The sequence below is a fragment of the Ochotona princeps genome, chromosome 7, assembly GCF_030435755.1.
Source record: "Ochotona princeps isolate mOchPri1 chromosome 7, mOchPri1.hap1, whole genome shotgun sequence".
Lineage (NCBI taxonomy): Eukaryota > Metazoa > Chordata > Mammalia > Lagomorpha > Ochotonidae > Ochotona > Ochotona princeps.
The window spans coordinates 64,651,598-64,670,227 of NC_080838.1; the positions used below are offsets into that span (position 1 = coordinate 64,651,598).

At 40.3% G+C, this 18,630-nt stretch overlaps 1 protein-coding gene across 2 annotated transcripts in view; it reads right to left on the reverse strand.

The window, feature by feature from the left end:
* BMP2K (BMP2 inducible kinase) overlaps window positions 1–18,630 on the reverse strand; it is a 118,781-nt gene that overhangs the window by 66,037 nt on the left and 34,114 nt on the right. For both annotated transcript variants that reach the window (XM_058667171.1, XM_058667172.1), the window contains exon 2: window positions 4,960–5,078. In XM_058667171.1, coding sequence (XP_058523154.1) covers window positions 4,960–5,078 — 119 coding nt within the window. The remainder of the gene's footprint in view (window positions 1–4,959; window positions 5,079–18,630) is intronic.

An 18,630-nucleotide genomic window follows, 5' to 3' on the forward strand; every position in this document is an offset into this window, starting at 1 on the left:
AGTATTCATTTTTCAATTCAACCAGGAAGACAGTTTCCTTAAAAGTAACTCGAAATGAGCCGGGTGAGGTAGCCTAGTGCTAAATCTTTGCCCTCCAACTACCAGGATTCCATATTTGCCCACTTTGTATCCCAGCTACTCAACTTCCCATCCAGCTCGCTGCTTGTGGCCTGGGAAAGCAGTCATGGACGGTCCAAAGCCTTGGGACCCTGCACCCATGTGGGAGACCTGGAAGAAGCTCTTGGCTTTGGATTGGCTCAGCTCCAGCTGCTGCAGCTACTTGGGGAGTGAACTGGCAGACAGAAGATCTTTCTCTCTCTGTTTCCTACTCTCTGTAGATCTGCATTACCAATAAAAATAAATAAATCTTTAAAAAAAGAACAACAAAAAAAAAACTCAAAGCAAGAGAACAAGATAGTCCTCTGAGACTCAAGAATAAAAGAATTTTTACTAACTTTAAAAAAACAAATGAAACTATGAACTAACAATTATGCTCTTTCGTTGTCTTCAATATACTACAATTTACTTAGAGTCACTACATAGTTACAGACACAAATAAAACAATCTAAAAATTGGCTAAAAATATGGCTGTAAGACACAATAAATTAAGCATAACACTAATAATATTAACTGTAAACAAACATTAAGAGAAATGAAAAATCTGAAACTTTAGCCCCTAGTATCTGAATAGTCATCAGAATATATGAGGTTAAAAATACTAACAATCTGGTTACTCAGAGGCGCATTATTTTATCAGGGTGCTGTACTCTGTTGTTGATGTTGTTGTTGTTGTTGTGATTGATGTGGCTGTTATGAAATGATGTCAATCCAGAAAACAGTAATATTATTTCAACCCCAAACAGCCTATATCTCATGCAATAAGACATTGTGAAGTAACCAATGAACCAACAATCGATATGAGTCAGATTGCTTATGATCTACATCAAGAATTGTAAAACCTAATAAACTTGTAAGGCCCTATGATACTTGGAAATGGGGAGGGAGAGCAGAGAAATCTTACATCACCCCAGTAGGTGTGAGGAAGACGGGGGAAGTATAACCCATCAGGATCATAACTGGTAACTCATAGACAGCAGACTCGAGTCAGCATTAGACAACAGCAAAACTACAAAGACATGTGGGGGGAATCAGGAGCAATCCTAACAACCTCTTAACAGGAGGTAATAGGCATAGAGCAGGGGGGGACCCCAGAGTGGAGCAGGGGGAGGAGGAGGAGGCTTGTATCCCAACCCTGAAGACTCCCAAAGCCTCACCAAGGACTATCAGTACGACCACAGAGGACTACATCCCTACTGCCAAGGAGACCACGGGGAAAATGGAGTGCCTTCAGAGGCCAAGAACTCTGAGGTCACCCACCCCCATTTGGACCTACAATGTGGGATGGAAGAAGCCCAATTCCTGCCTTGCAGGATCCAGGGTCATCGGAACGACAACCAGGATCCCTGAGCAGTCCGCAGAAACAGAAGAACATTAAACTTCCTTCGGGACTAGGGAGAGGAGCTTTCTCTGGCCCTTGCCTGCTTCCAACTTTGGGTCCCCACCCTCTTTTGTAAGGACCATCACGATTGCTCCAGAAACCCCTCATAACAAACAAACATGAACAAACAAACTAGAATAGATAGACAAAGAACAACTAGGAAAGCTTAGAAACAGACAGGAAGCGGCCAGCCGGGATGCACTTATAACTCACTGGGTGGGACACAAAGATCAGTTACTCCTCTCTGGGGTATGGAAGATTCCTCTGCACACCCCTCCCAAAAACGTTCACCTAAACTGTTGACATTTGTCCTGTTAAAGTTATAGAGTTAGACTACCCGAAAAACAACCAGGTTTAGCAAAATCATGCTTCAATGCTATAAAATGCTAAATACTAACATTGAAATAGACAAGAGACAGCTGAATAGCAATCTATAGCCATTTTAAGGTATATAGAACATGGTTGAATATAAACCAAAACTGAAATGTCTATGAGGAAGTCACAGGTTGTGGTCAAGAACCTGCATTTCCCTAGTAACATACTGGTTAATCAATACCATGTCAATTAATGCCATAATGTTGTAAGTGGTTGTAAATATTATGTTGGGTTTTTTACTTGATTGGGATGATACTCTGCTGGTTCTACCTTCAGACCAGAGACGGTCTCACCAAAAAGCCATTGAACTTACCAGGACAATAAGATGCTGGACTTTATGATTGGTCAAAACCTCCAATGAAAGAATCTCAACTGAATTTGAACTATGGAAATGCAACAAGGTGGAGCAATCCACCGTGGGGGGGGGGGGGGGGTGGAGGGTTTGGGGAAGGGCAGGAGGAATTCCAGTGCATAAAAAAAAAAAAATGTGTCACATAATGCAATGAAATTAATTAAAAAAAAAATACTAACAATCTAACCAGATCTATTTGGAAGTTAAAAAATAATTAAAGAATATCTATTTTAAGTGAATCCACATACACTATTATATTAACAATCCTAGTTTTAACGATTCAATGCAATTTGAGCTACTGGCTAATGTCTGTTGAAATACATGAATAATTTAGTTTTAAAAAATACTAGACATCTTCAAGAAGTTCATGAAAACTACACTTTATGAAGAAAAAACCTTGGATTTCTGAACTTTTTTTACATTTTTTATTTCATTTCATTTTATGACAAAATTTCGTAGTCTCTGGGATTTCAGAGCTGGCAGAATATCATCCCGTCCAATGAAAAACCACAACAAAACGTCCACAATAATTTACAACATCATGAAGTTAATTGACATGGTGTTGAGTGACCAATATGTTAGAAAATGCAAGTTCTTAACCACGTCCTGTGACTACTTCATTGACATTCCAATTTTAGTTTATACACAACTGGCTGCTATACACCTTAAAATGGCTATTGAGTACTATTCAGCTGTCTCATGTCTATTTTCGTTTTTATAGTTAGCAGTTTATAGTACTGAAGCATTATTTTTACTGAACTCGGCACATTTTAGGCTAGTCCGAAGTGGTTTATAACTCTAACAAGGCATATGTCAACAGTTGAGGCGCATAATAGTTTTAGGGGGGTATGCAGAGAAATCTTTCAAACTTTTTTACCAAGTACAACTTTCAATTTCACTTGTCCGTCAATATTTTGAAGCATTACAGTTCAGCCTTAAGAAGAAATAGGGGATGGCATAATGACTCCTCCAAGTGTAGTATCTCATATGGGCACCAGTTCGTATCCTGACTACTCCACTTCACGTCCAGCTCCCTGCTAACGGCCTGGCAAAGCAGTGCAGGATGACCCAAAGCCTTGGGACCCTGCACTTTGCATGGGTAACCAGAAAGAAGCTCCTGGCTCCCAGATAGGCTCACCTCTGCCTGATGTAGCCACTGAGAGAGTGAACGAGCAGATACAATATCTCTTTCTGTCTGTTCTCTCTGCAAATCTGCCTTTACAATGAAGAAGAAAAAAGAAGCAATAAAGAAGAGGAAGAAGAAAAAAAAATAAAATAATGGGGCCAGCACAGTGGCTCAAACAGATAATGCTCCTCCTGTAGCACTGCCATCCTATATGGGCGAGAGTTTGAGTCCTGGTGGCACCACTTGATTCAGCTCATTGCTTGTGGTGCAGGAAAGCAGCCTAGACAGCTCATTCCTTGGGCTTCTGCACCCATGTGGGAGACCCAGAAGAAACTCCTGGCTTTAGATCAGTAGATCAGTTAAGTTCCAGTTGTTGTGGCCATTTGGGGAGTGAACCAGCAGACGGGAGACTTCCGTCTCTGCTTCTTTCTGTAAATCTGCCTCTCAAATAAAATCATGTCTCAAAAAAAAAAAAAGAGGAAATGAAGAATTAACATATTTATGAATTTGAAAAATGTTATATCAGGTAAAAGGCATAAATGACGACATTCTATGTAACTACATTTACAGGAAATACCCGGAACAGATAAATCCACAGAGATACAGCATAGTTTTATTGCACCCAGGAGCTGAAGGAAGCAGAAAAATGGAGAGCAACTACTTACTGGGTAGGAGAGACAGAAAAAAGCCAAAGCCACCTAGCAGTTGTGCAATAATGGGAATTTGTAAAAAGCCACTGAACTGGTCATTTTTAAATGGGTAATTTTAGAGATAGGCTTTATGATGTATCAGGTTAATCTGCTGCTGGAGATGGTTGCATTCCTTATCAGAGTGCAGGCTCCAACTTCAGCTACTTTTTCCCAATCCAACTTCCTGCCACTCACACAGGAGACCAAGATGGAGTTTGTGGCTCCCTACTGCAGCCAGAATGGGCACATTTTAGTAAACCAGTAAATGGAAGCCGGGTCTCTCTCTCTTTCTCTATCTTGCTGTCTCACTATCCCTGTAACACTGCCTTCCAAATGAGTTTCTCTACATCCAATTTTATATTGTGCATATTTTAACCCAAAAGCCTAGTAATTAAAATATATGTGTACATACATATGTGTGTATGTGTACAATCACTTGGTAAACACTGGAAGACATGAAAATAAGAACTACAACACTGAAAAACAAAGTACGGGAATGGTAAACAGCAAAATCAGGACGATCAGTCCCTGACCGACGAGAGAAACAATACACGGGTACAGTTGAGGAGTACACAGGCTTCAAAAGTACCTGTGAGGTTTTATTTCTAAAGTTGGATGGCAAGTAAAACTGGTGTTTATCACATCACTCTCTAAATGCTTCTATCTTCAAAATACTCTGAAATTACAGTAGAATCTTTCTTGATTCCAATTCTTTCATGCTGGCTGTATTCTGCCCTAACTACTATAAGGAATGTCCTATAAATTCCCAGAAATTTTTCCAACTGAATATTCTTAGAAGGTTTTCTAAAAGGTATATAAACCAATAAAGAAGACTGACTAAAGGCTAGTAAGTGTTACAAAACAAAACTCAAAACAATAAAAATTTGAAATTTCAAAAACAGAATTACTCTTCACTTACCATAATTGTAATTTCCCTTTTACAAATGTTGAGATCTGGCACATTATTGACAAACATTCGCTTCAAAGCACATCGAATTCCACCATGAGTTCGCACCAGGAAGACTGTGGAGAACCCACCTACAAGAACAATTCCAATTAACCTAAAATAATGAGAAATGACTGACAAAATCATACAATATTACAGGTCTTGATATCACAGAAATAATGATCGCACTCAAGACAAAAGCAAGTATAGTAAGCAGCTAACAGATTACAATCAGATCACCAGCTTCTTACACCAAATACAAAGGGGCACAAACTGCCTACGCATCAGATACCTCCTGTTGTGATAACTACTGAGGTTATTTAATATAAGACATTAATAAATTACATGGGGGTGGGACTACTCATTCATTTCCAGGGAATCAAGCAACACTGCTTTTTCTATGTCAATGATGAGAATTTCATTCCCCCTAATCAGAAACTGATTCAGGACTAGGTGTGTAACTAAGCTCTGTGAGATACAAGTGAATGGTCTGCTGAGAATGCAAGCAAAGATTCTTCCACCCAGGCAAAAGAGAAACTCAACCCTGGATTAAACAAAGACCTTTTTAAAATCAGTCTCTGAAATCAGAAGAAACACCCCCCCCAAAAAAAACCCACAAATGGGATTTCACTTGAGATAAAAGATTTAATAAAGTCCTTCTTTACAGCCAGAAAAAAAAAAAAATGAACAGACACGCTATACAATGAGAGTGAATACTTCCAAGTGATATGTCTGATGGACTAATAACAAGACTACATGAGGAACCCAAACAACTGAATAGCAAAAACAATTCAATGTGAAAAATGCTCTGGTCTAAACAGGCATCGTTCAAAGGAAGACATACAGTAAATGGTCAACAGGTATAGGAAAAAATTTTCAACACCAGTAATCATCAAGGAAGTGCAAAATTGCAATAAGGTTTTATTTCACACCAGTTATACTGGCCACTATTCAATAAGATAAAAGACAGAAAATGCTGGCACAGATGGGAAGAAAATGAAACTTTCCCCCTACTGTTGGTGGGAATTTAAATTTGTACAGTCACGTGGAGACAAGATGAAGGCTTCTCAAAAACCTAAAAACACAGTTACTGTAGGGTTGGCCCAGGCCTAGTAAACTAGGCTTCCACTTCCGGGGTCAACATCCTATGTGGGCACCAGTTCAAGTCCCAGCTGCCCCACTTCCAACCCACTGCTGGCTTATGGCCTGGGCAAGCAGCAGCAGATGACTCCTGACTGCTGGCTTCAGCCTGGTTCAGCTCCACCCACTGTGGCCATGTGTGGAATGAACCAGCAGATGAAAGACCTCTCTGTCTCTCTCTGTAAAAATCTGCCTTTCAGATAAAAAGAAATAAATCTTTTTAAAGAAAAAAAATTTTTTAAAGCAACCAAAAAGCAAACAGTTGTCTTAGTTTGTCTTAATTGGGAATAACATTAGCCCTAATACAAAGCCAGCCATCTCACTAAGCAGTGAGCAAATGTGCCAAAAACTAACCTAATGCTATTTTTATACTGCTATATAAATGCCTATGGCTTCATTTTATTAAATAGTTCATTCTCTGAAGTCAGCTGGAAAACTTTCAAAATTGATTCAATGATGTTTCCATTTCCACAGTCAGCACAACAGAATAAGCAAGATAAATGTATAAAATGTCCATAAATAACGTAACCATATACCCAAGATACACTAGAAAGCACATAATACTCAGATAATTTTTTAAAAATACATAAATGTGGACCTGGCACAGTGGCCTAATGACTAAAGTCCTCGCCTTGCACACACCAGGATCCCATATGGGTGCCAGTTTGTATTATCCCAGCTTCTCCACTTCTTATCCAGCTTCCTATTTGTGGCCTGGGAAAGCAATCGAGGATGGTCCAAAGCCGTGGGACCCTGCATCCACATGGGAGACTCAGAAGAAGCTCCTGGCTTCTGGCTTCAGATCAAATCAGCTCTGGTTGTTGTGGCCACTTGGGGACTGAATCACCGGACAGAAGTTCTGTTTCTCCTTCTCTCTGTAGATTTGCCTTTCAAATAAAATATTAATAAATCTTAAAATAATAATAATAAATGAATTATATAGCAAACTAAATATTCCAAAATCATTTCAAAGGAGTGATCATAAAGAGAAATGGAAAAAATAAGATTCAGTCCTCTGCATTAATAACAAATATCATAGGCACTGGAGTTTTTGAAATAAGAAGCAGTATTAGTGGGGTGGGCATTGTGACACAGTGCTTAAATAACCTGCACCCCATATCTAATTAACTGGTTAGAGTCCTGGTTACTTTGCTTCTAACACACCTTCCTGCTAAAGCACAGGAAAACTCAAGTATTCGGGTCCCTGCAATGCAAGGGGAATACCTACATAGACAAAGTTCCTTTTTTTTTTTTTTTTTTTTTTTTTTTGTAGGAAAAGACCTTTATTTATCTTGCATTTTTTGGAATACATGTTCACCGGGCATGTACTTCTAGCCAGCTGCCTTTTGGTACTTTCAAAATGGTGCCTTTTGGTATTTTCAATATTTCCACTTACATGGTTTTCTACGAAAAGTGCTGTCATGGTTGTTTTTGTTCCTCTGAGTCTATTACAGTATTTTTTCTCTGGATGTTCATAAAGCTTTCTAATTATTAATGGTTTTGTGAAATCCTATGTGCCTTGGTGTAGTATTCTTTTTTTTTTTTTTTTTTTTTAATTATTTATTATTTAACTTCAGTAATTACAGGATCCCGGCTTCAACTTGGCCCAGCCAGGCTACTGCAGCCATTTAAGCAGTAAACTAGCAGCTGGAAGATATTTCTCCAATACCCTGACACTCTGCCTTCCAAATAAACAAATAGACATTTTTTGTTCAGAAAAAAAAAATAAAAAGCACTGCTAAGTAGTTTCCCTTTGAACAGTTTTTATTCTGTTACAATTACCATAGCCTTTCACCATCTCAAAATGTTTTTGGAAAATTCTAGAAATAATTCCTAAGCTTAAATTGCACATCATTCTGAGTATCATAATGAAATCTGACTGCACCATCCATTCCATCCTGTCCCTGATGTAAACTGTGCCTCTGCCCAGTGTATCCATGCTGTAGTTGCACCTGCTTGCCGGTCACTTATTAGCCATCTCAGCTACCTCAGAGACGGCCACAGGATCACTGTGCTAACATTCAAACAACTCTCAAACTCAGTCATATCACAAAGCACAATGGGTCATGAAAAAGAAGCATCAGGGCACACAAACTAAAAGAACATATAAACTATACAACTTTGTAAGAATGCCACCAAGCCACATAGCAAAAACATAGGATACACAGAGATCAGCACTGTCAACCTTTTCAGGAATCCCCTAGGAAAGTTGGGGCACATTCTTCCAAGAAAAAGACAGGTGGCTATAAACAGAAGACAAAGTAATGCCCCTTAAGTAAGTGAGCACAAAATGTTATTACTAAATGATATTTATTTACTGAATGATATTTTTACTGAATGACTTTTATTGAATGATATTTACTAAATGATGTCTGGTAGGAAAACAATCTGCTAAATTTTTTCCTTAGAATACAGCATATCTGGTGCTGAGGGACCTAGAATGCACACGGGACAGACTAGGATAGACTGCAACAACCAATGGGTCACATGAGGGCCACATGAAAGCTATGTTTAGGGATACAGCAGGCTGGATTAGCGTGAGTTGGTTGGAGTAGGCCACAGCAACCATCAGTTAGTGCCAGGACGGGTTTGGGCCGTGTCAGGCCAGGCCATAGCATCCACCAGCACTAGCAATATCTGTCAGGGCTGGGAACAGGCCTGGTAGGGGAACTTGGGAAACTCCCTGCTAGGCTGAAGCTCCCACTGGTGAGTGCCAGAGTCAGGATGGGGGCAACACCCATCAGCATATGTGTGAGGCAGTTCTGGGGGCAGGCTGGGATGGACCAGTCCACAACACAAACTGGCATGAAAGCGAACCAAGACAGGGTGCAGGCCAGAATGGGTTGGACCACAATACATGCCAAGTCACACGAGGGCTGAGAATGGGCCAAGCTGAGCTGGGTTGCTGCACCTGACAGTGAGAGCTGGGACAGGGGGTAGGCCAGGCTGAGCCAGCTTAGTACCTGCCAGGAAATGCCAAGACTGGGGGTAGGCTATCTCAAACTGGTTCACAGCACCTGCTGGCACACACAAGATTCAAGGATAGGAGCAGGCCTGATAGGGGAATCTCATGGACTCCCCTACTGGGCTGCTTTTTCCACTGATAAGCATGAGAACTGGGACTGGGAGCAGGGTGGTCAAGGCATGGCTGTAGCATCCATCAGCTAATATTTGGGCTGGGTCTAAGGACAGGACAGGCTGGGATAGACTGCTGCACGCACTGATGTGAGAGAATGCAAGAAGAAATGCAGGCCAGCAGGCTAAATCACAGCACCAGCTGCCAGGTCCTGGGACTGGGACAAGTCGTGTTAGGCTGAATCACAGTACCTCCTGGCGTAAGATTCAGGACTAGGAATGTGCCAGGTAGGGTTACTGTGGGCACTTCCCTGCTAGGTTGCAGCTCCTTTGAAAGAGCAAGAGAACCAGGGCTGGGGCCATGCCAGGCTGGTCAAGGTGGTAGTATCTGTCAGCTTATCTGTGGGCCAGGTCTGGAGGCATACTGTGTTAAGCTGTAGCACTCACGGGTGTGCACGAGACAACTGAGATGTGGGATGGACTAGGCTAGGTCACCACACATGACATGTACAAAAACTGAGGCTAGGTGCAGGTCTGGTGGGAGTTATTGGGGGCTGTCCCAAACAGGCTATAATTCTTGCTGGTGTGCGTTAAGATTCCACCTGTGGCAGTCTGGGCTGGGCTAGGCCGTAGCACCTTCCAGTCCACATGAGAGACGGGGTTGGGAGCAGAACTAATCAGGCAGCTGCATCCAACAGTATGGACATTGGCTGATGCACGTGACAAACCTAACCTGACCCTGCTCTAGCCAGTGCACATAAGAGTCAAGTCTCAGGTTCCCCCAGCCAAGGTTCCTGGGGCACTCCCCAGCCAGATCACTGGACTCACACTCTATAACAGGGAAAATCACAGGATGTGTAGTCCGACCTTGGAGTGCATGTACGGGATCTGGACCTCCTCAGGTTCTGAAGCTTGTAGATTGGACAGAATGCCCAGATGCACACAGGGGATATGACAGCCAGCTCATCTAAGCCACAGATGATGCCAAGTGTCTCATTAGGATGAAAAGCAGAACAGGTCGAACAATTCTTCTGACCAAGCTTGGCAGCAAGTGTCTGGGTCTAAGGATGCACACTGCGGCGGACTTAGTAAGTCAAAAGACATTGGAAAGACTTTTTTCTCAACCCTGGTTTCTCAGAACTATCAAAACCACTCAAGTAACACCCTCAGAACATTCTTCCCACATTGGGGGTCTCTGAGGCATCATCATGTGACTGTCCCTTATTCTCAGGTACTGTTGTAGCTTGACAGCAAGGAATGGTCACCTCAAACCCCTGCAAAACTGAAACATGTGTCCCCCACCTTCCTCCACACCTCAACCATACCTCAACCCTTCCCACCCTAACCAAAGCCCCACATGGATATGCATCCCTCTCACATATATAAATTATTAAAATTAAAAATTTTAAAATAAAGATGAATAACTTTTTAAAAATATAGCACAGCAAGGGAAATGGGAAGCAATTTGGAATTAGAAGTGAAATCAGTAATAACTCCGCCATTATTATTTGTGACCATAGGCAGATCAACAGCTGAGCTCCTTTCCTCCTAAGATTAGCAGAGATAAGATCTCTTCATGGGCCTATTCTACAAAATAAATGAAATTATGTACATAATTTCATAATAAATAGCAGTTATTATAATTATTACTACTCTTTAACTATATTCATTTCATAAATAGCAGTTATTATAATTATTACTACTCTTTAACTATATTACTGTTATTAATATTGCTCCCTGTTACAACGAGAATATGAAGAATAGAAATAAACACATGGCTTGGAAAACAAGTAAAAATAAACACAATGCTATTAAAAAATAACAATTTTACCTGCTTAATCCTTAATAATTTGTGAATATAAGTATAAATAAAAAAGACACATGTAATCCAAACCCAAAATCAGCTTTGTAAAATGATAATTATTTAGAAACTTGAAGTAGTTAAATGAAAGAGAAGACAATTTTTGAATGTATTTATTTGAAAAGCAGAGTAACAGAGAGAGCGAGAGGGATAGATGGGGAAGGGGAAGAGGCAGAGAGAGAAAGGAGGAAGAGGAAGATTAGGAGGGAGAGGGGCACAGAGAGAGAAGAGGCGGGTAGGACAGGAAAAGTAAGGAAGAACAAAGGAGGAGGCAGGGCAGATCTCTTCCACCCACTGGTTCATTCCCCAGAGGGCCACAATGCCCAGGGCCGGGTTAGGCCAAAGCCAGGAAACAGTACCTTCATCTGGCTCTTCAACAAGGGTGCAGAGGCCAAGTCCTTTGGCCATCCTCTGCTCTTTACCCAGGCACATTAAAGCAGGGAGCTGGATCAGAAGCGGAGTAGCCAGGACTCACACAGGTTGCCAGTACTACAAGCCACATACAACTTAAAACTACCCCCTAAGATAAATTTTAACCGCCATAATCAACTTCTATGTTTCAGTTTCTGTAAGGTTGTATCTAACAGCATAGCAATTTACTAAAGTCACTAAAATAATGTCTAAACAAACACCTCTCTCATTAAGGCAGGAATGTTTTAATAGTTTGTTTATTAAAAAACATTATTCTGACTCATACTTCCATCATAAGAAAAAGCATACTATCTGATGGCCCCAGATGCCACAGACCTATAAAAGCATGGAATTCCCTGATAGTCATGCCATTAAACTAATATGATGATTCATCATGGAGTCCCTGCATAGCTTTAGAATGAAGACTGGTCACCAAAAACAACAACTAGGTCAGAATTTTTAGCACCACCCCTTAGCTTCTGAGGATGGGAGACAACAAGCTGAATCACATGACAATGATCTGATCAGTCGTGCCTATCCAATGAGACTTCAACAGAATTTTTAATGCAGAAGATCAGAGGGCTTCCTGGTTGGTGAAACGTCTGATGTCCTGGGAGAGTTGTGCATCTGTGCCCCTGAGGGCAAAGGTTCTGCACTTGGGACCATCCAGACATTGCACTGTGTACCTGTTTGTGTTATTATTCATCTATATCTTTTTTTAAAAAAAGGTAATCACACTTCTAGTACTCTGCTAAGTTCTGTGCATCATTCTTACAATTTTTTTTTCAATTTTGTAGTCAAGCCAGTGGCTCACAAGACTTCTCAAATGGGTCTGACCTGGGGGAAGTGTTTTGGGTTTGAGTCCCTTAACTTGTGACATTTGGGCAAATTTTGAGTAACTACCAAAACTGAGTGAAATTTTGGGCTACCCGTTTGCTGTCGGAAAAGTGTTGGAACACAGCCATTTCACTGGTGGTGGACTATCGGAAAGCAAGTTGTAGAAATGATGTCACTTTTGCTTATTAATACTTGATAAGTCCTTACATATACTAAGAACATATATGTTCGCAACATATATACATACATGTATAAACAAATGCATAGGTTATCCTACAGTATTACAGTAACTCAGTCCCTCCTAAAGAAATGAATAATTTCTTCTAATAGATAGTACTCATTCAAAATTACCCACATGCTGCAAAAAATATTTAAAGGAAAAATGGCAAAAAAAAAAAATGCTATTTTTAGTAGTTGAATCTAGATGGAAACATGATTATTCACTATATTTTCAAACTTTTCACAACAAAATTGAAAGAAAAACACAAACAGACTTAGGATACATCTGTCCAGGTGATTTCTCCCTCTTGCTAGCCAACAGCCTTATCACCACTTGAATTATTATTCTATAAGAAAACCACCATCGCCAGTAACTGGACCAGAAACCTCCCCAGAGACACCTAGGTTTTTCACGACAGAAAATGTTTATGGTATCCTAGAGACCTACAGCTCCCATATCCCAATACACACACGCTCTGTGTGTTTGTCAACAACTGGGCTTTCCGTGGTATATACTTTTATCGACTCTGTTTTCCCAGGGAGTGGAAGGAGAAACAGGGATGGAAAGGGTAAAAACTCTTCATGATGTTTCTGTGTGTATACATTATCAGACATCATGTCAATCAGTAAAACCGAGGAAACAGCTAGCCATCATTAACTTCTGGTTCCAAACAATGATACAGGAAAACATCAATGTGAGAGGGAGAAAAATTCACTTATTTACCCGAGGGGTTTCAAAAAGAAAAACAGTTTTTCAGGGGCCAGTGTGATGGCTCACGGGCACCTGCAAGTACTGGCATCCCATAAGGGCACCAGTTCCTATTCCATATGCTGCACTTCCCATCCAGCTCCCTGCCTGTGGCCTGGGAAGTCAGTTAAGGACAGCTCAAAGCCTTGGGACCCTGAACCTGCGTGGGAGACCCAAAAGAAGTCCCTGGCTCCTGGCTTCGGATCAGCGCTTGCAGCCATTCGGCGAGTGAACCTGCAGATGCGAGGTCTTTCTGTCTCTCCTTTTCTCTATATATCTGCCTGATAAACATACACGATTCTTAGAAAAAAAGTCTTTCCCACTCAGTGACGAAAAATCCATGATACATCAGATGTGTCATTTTAGATTACAACAATGACTCTAGGAATGTCTTCTGAAAGTAAAAATCTTCCCAAGCAGAGATTACTATCTTCACTCCTTTGTAAACATTATTTATTCACTTAGGAAAAAAGAGACAGCATTCCAAGTCACTGGTTCACTCCTCAGATGCTCACAACAAAGCCAGGGAGCAGTGTGTGAACAATCTCTTTCTGCCTCAATCCTTCTCTTTGTGAAACTCAGACTTTCAACTAAATTCCGTGCAACAGTACTCCAGAACTTCTTAGTGCTATCTAACTACAACTTAGTACCGGATAATCTAGTTTCTCCATCACTCCCACCACCCAACCAACCCTAAGCCTCTACAAACCAACAAGACCTGACAGACATTTAAAGAGTATGTTTCTAAGCAGAAGAATGGAGATTTATTACACACATATAAGTCAATCAATTTTAAGACTAATGCCATGAACATTATGTTCTCCAACTGAATGGAATACAATTAGAAATCAGTAATAAAACAAGTTGAGGAATTTAAATATTTAGAAGTAAAAGAATACACTAAAAATAAACAACAGATCACAGAATGATCATGGGGAAAGAGAAAATACTTTCAGATTAATGATAGGTTAAAACAACACAAATTCACACTTACGCGATGCAGTTAAAATAGATACAGGAGGACGAGCAGGGAGGTTTACATGCTATTAACACCAATATTCAAAAATGAATAATGATCTCAATTCAGTAACCTAACTTTAAATGTTGTTAAAAGCTAGAAAGAGCAGAAGACACATATTCACACAGAGCAGAAGGAAGGAAGTAACAAATTCTGGTGAATAAGTGAAATAGGAAATAAAGCATTAAAAACCTAACAGAAAATATAAACAAAATGAAAAATCGATTCTTTAAAAACAAACAAAGCTGGGAAACTATTAGCTGAGCTGATCAAGAGAAGAATGGCAAAGATATTACTAAAATTACCAAAAGAGAGGGACTGTTACTATCACCATCACAGAAAAAAAGAAAGTTAGATCAGAATTCCTTGAAGACAAAAACAAGAATGTAGGTTGTTGCAGGCCAGTAACAGAGGGCAGAAGGCCTTACTCTGACCACTCACACCCTCTTCTCTCTGCCTTCAAGGAATTCTCCTGACCTAACATCATACTCAATTTATTCAGCATTTTAAGATCTATTATCTTAACTGTTAGACCAAACATCCACTCCTAAATAAATATCTTAAACAGCAAATTCACTCCTTGTAATTTTTCTTCACAATTCAAGAAACCAACCACCATGAGCAAAACTCAGGGTGGGAAAAAAACCTACAGAGGCTGACATGATGGCTCTATTGGCTAATCCACCAACTGCAAGCAACAGCACCCCACAAGGGTGCCAATTCTTATTCCAGCTGCTACACTTTCACTCCAACTCCCACACCGTGGCCTGGGAAGCACTTAAGGATGGCCCAAAGCCTTGGGACCCCACACCCACATGAGAGCCCCTGGTGTACGCTCCTGGTTTCAGACTGGCTCAGTTCCGGCTGTTAACAGCCATTTGGGGAATAAACCAGCAGACAGAGAACTTTTTCTCTGTCTTTCCTCTCTCTAAATCTGTCTTCCCAATAAAAATAAATGAATCTAAAGTGTATATATATATATATATATATATATGTATGTGTATATATCTATATATATATAAAATACAACTTCAAAATACAAATATCAGAACTGCCAGTCATGGAATGTAACTATAATTCTATATGTTTTAAACAAACTAGAATAGATAGACAGAGAACAACTAGGAAAGCTTAGAAACAGACAGGAAGCGGCCAGCCGGGATGCACTTATAACTCACTGGGTGGGACACAAAGATCAGTTACTCCTCTCTGGGGTATGGAAGATTCCTCTGCACACCCCTCCCAAAAACGTTCACCTAAACTGTTGACATTTGTCCTGTTAAAGTTATAGAGTTAGACTACCCGAAAAACAACCAGGTTTAGCAAAATCATGCTTCAATGCTATAAAATGCTAAATACTAACATTGAAATAGACAAGAGACAGCTGAATAGCAATCTATAGCCATTTTAAGGTATATAGAACATGGTTGAATATAAACCAAAACTGAAATGTCTATGAGGAAGTCACAGGTTGTGGTCAAGAACCTGCATTTCCCTAGTAACATACTGGTTAATCAATACCATGTCAATTAATGCCATAATGTTGTAAATGGTTGTAAATATTATGTTGGGTTTTTTACTTGATTGGGATGATACTCTGCTGGTTCTACCTTCAGACCAGAGACGGTCTCACCAAGAAGCCATTGAACTTATCAGGACAATAAGATGCTGGACTTTATGATTGGTCAAAACCTCCAATGAAAGAATCTCAACTGAATTTGAACTATGGAAATGCAACAAGGTGGAGCAATCCACCGTGGGAGGGGGGGGTTTGGGGAGGGGCAGGAGGAATCCCACTGCATAAAAAAAAAAAATGTGTCACATAATGCAATGAAATTAATAAATAAATAAAAAATAATAAAATGAACCTTACACACACAAAAAAAATTCTATATGTTTTACAGCCACTAATTTTTTTTAAGATTCATTCATTGTATTAGCAATTTGAGCAAGTATCTAAGAAAACAGTCAATGGGGCCCTGCTAAATCCTCACCTTGCCTACACTGAGATCCCATATGGACACCAGTTCGCATCCCAGCTGCTCTACTTCTCATCCAGCACCCTGCTTGTGGCCTGATAAAATAGTGGAGGATGGCCCAAAGCCTTGGGGTCCTGTACCTGCACTGCAGAACAGGAAAGGGACCCCTGGCTCCTGGCTTCAGACTGGCTCAGTTACAGTCATTATAGCCATTTGGGGAATGAACCAGCAAATGCAAGGTCTTTCTTTCCTCTCTACAAAATGTCTTTTCAATAGAAATGAATAAATCTTAAATATACATATATTTTATATATATTATATATTTATATATATAAATATTAATATATATATTACACAGAGCAGAATTAGAAAGTTATTAAGATGGCAAGGGCAAAAGGGGGAAAAAACAAGCCTATCCAGTTAGCTTTACCAATAATTTAATTTCCAACACACAAAAAAATGTAACTAAGATACTCAATGGGCAAAGAGAAAATGAAGTTCACCAAGAGAAAGAAAATTGAAGACAGATGTGAATGCATTACACCAAAATCTGCCTGGTGGGTAAAAGATGGAAACCATGAAGTTGGGACGAGGTGACATTTGGAGGACAGGACAGGAGATTCAAGTACATCTAGTATCTAAGAGAAATGGCTAAGAGGCATCGTTAGACCAAAGAATGGTGAGAACTTCTCCAGAAGTGACAAAAGACAACAAATACTGGACACAGAAAACCAAGAGTTCAAAATAGAATAACAGAAGATTGATTTACACCATCAGAGTAAAACTGCACAAGACAAGGAAAACACATCAATGCCACTAGTGGGAAAAGGGGATCAGCCACAAAGGCCATCAGACAGTAAAACCACACCTTCACAAGGCTAAAAGAAAATATCTCTCTACCTAGAATTATATACCAAAACTCTTCCGAGCAAGCGCGCTCACACACACACACACACACACACACACACAAGACCTTCACTTCGTCACTAAAGAAGGATGTGTCAGAGTAAAAGCAGCTGAACCTAGACAGAACACCATATAAGACTTTCTTGTTTGACATATAAAAGATAAACAAAGATTGTAGTTATTTCTCGCTGACTTGTGAAACTATAACAGTAATGTCTAATGTATGGGTTAAAGAAAATTTTGAAGATAGTTGCAAAATCTAAGATACCAAATCAGTTACATAGTGTAAGATTGCTTCTCTCAGAAAGGAGAAGTGGCGGTGATGGGACAGAATTTAAGGCTCTCATATTTGTAAGGCATACACACACACACACACACACATACACACACACACACATATATATATATATATATCACTGTATTAAACAATCACTAAAGTATAGGAAAAACAAGGATGCTGCTTCCAATTTACAGAAGCCAAGGGATGAACTGGCAGAAAGACACTCCTAAACAGTCCAAAACAACAAAGAAAAAAAAAAGAGGGAAGGAAAGGGGAATGGGGATGGGAGGGAGGAAAAGTAAATATCAACCTTGAAGAGACTTGAAAGGAGTTAAGAGCAAAATTCAGAGACAAATCCAAACTATTTCAGTTTAAAGCAAAAAGGTCTCAAAAGCAAACACAGACTGGTGAGGGTTGTGGGAGCAGGTCAAGGTGAAGAATCTACCTCACACTGTCACGCGAGGAAAAACTCCTGCTACTTACAGCACTAAAATACAAACACAGAGCTACTTCTTCAGCGGGTGAGAGACGATAAAAATAATTCAGAGAAGATAGCAAGTCAATACCCAGCTTCTTTCTCGGCACCTGTCCCCTCCAATTAACAGTGTTAAGTTGGTAAGAAGTTTTTTAAGGGATTTAAGACATGCAGCAGTTCGACATCATGTCTATAACAGAGATAACGCACCAAAGACTTCACAGACTGAAGTGTCCTGGATTTGTTCATTGACCAATTACACAGAGGCAAGGGAGATGGGAGTGAGCTAAAGGCAGATAGAACACAAATGCCAAACAAAGGAAGACCACTTCACTGAGTGTGACCAAATGTGCCAATTCATCCTAAAACACTGTGGTTAAGGCCCAGCGTGGCAGCCTAGGGACTAAAGCCCACGCCCTGCATGCACCAGGATCCCACATGGACACCAGTTCATGTCCCAGCTGCTCCACTTCCCATCCAGCTCTCTGCTCGTGGCCTGGGAAAGCAATGAAGGATGGCCCCAAGGCCTTGGAACCCTGCACCCATGTGGGAGACCTGAGGAAGCTCCTGGCACCTGGTTCCTAGCTTTGGATTGGCTCAGCTCCAGCCATCACAGCAATCTGGGAAGTGAACCAACAGATGAAAGATTTTTCTCTCTGTCTCTCCTGCTCTCTGTAAATCTTTCCAATAAAAAT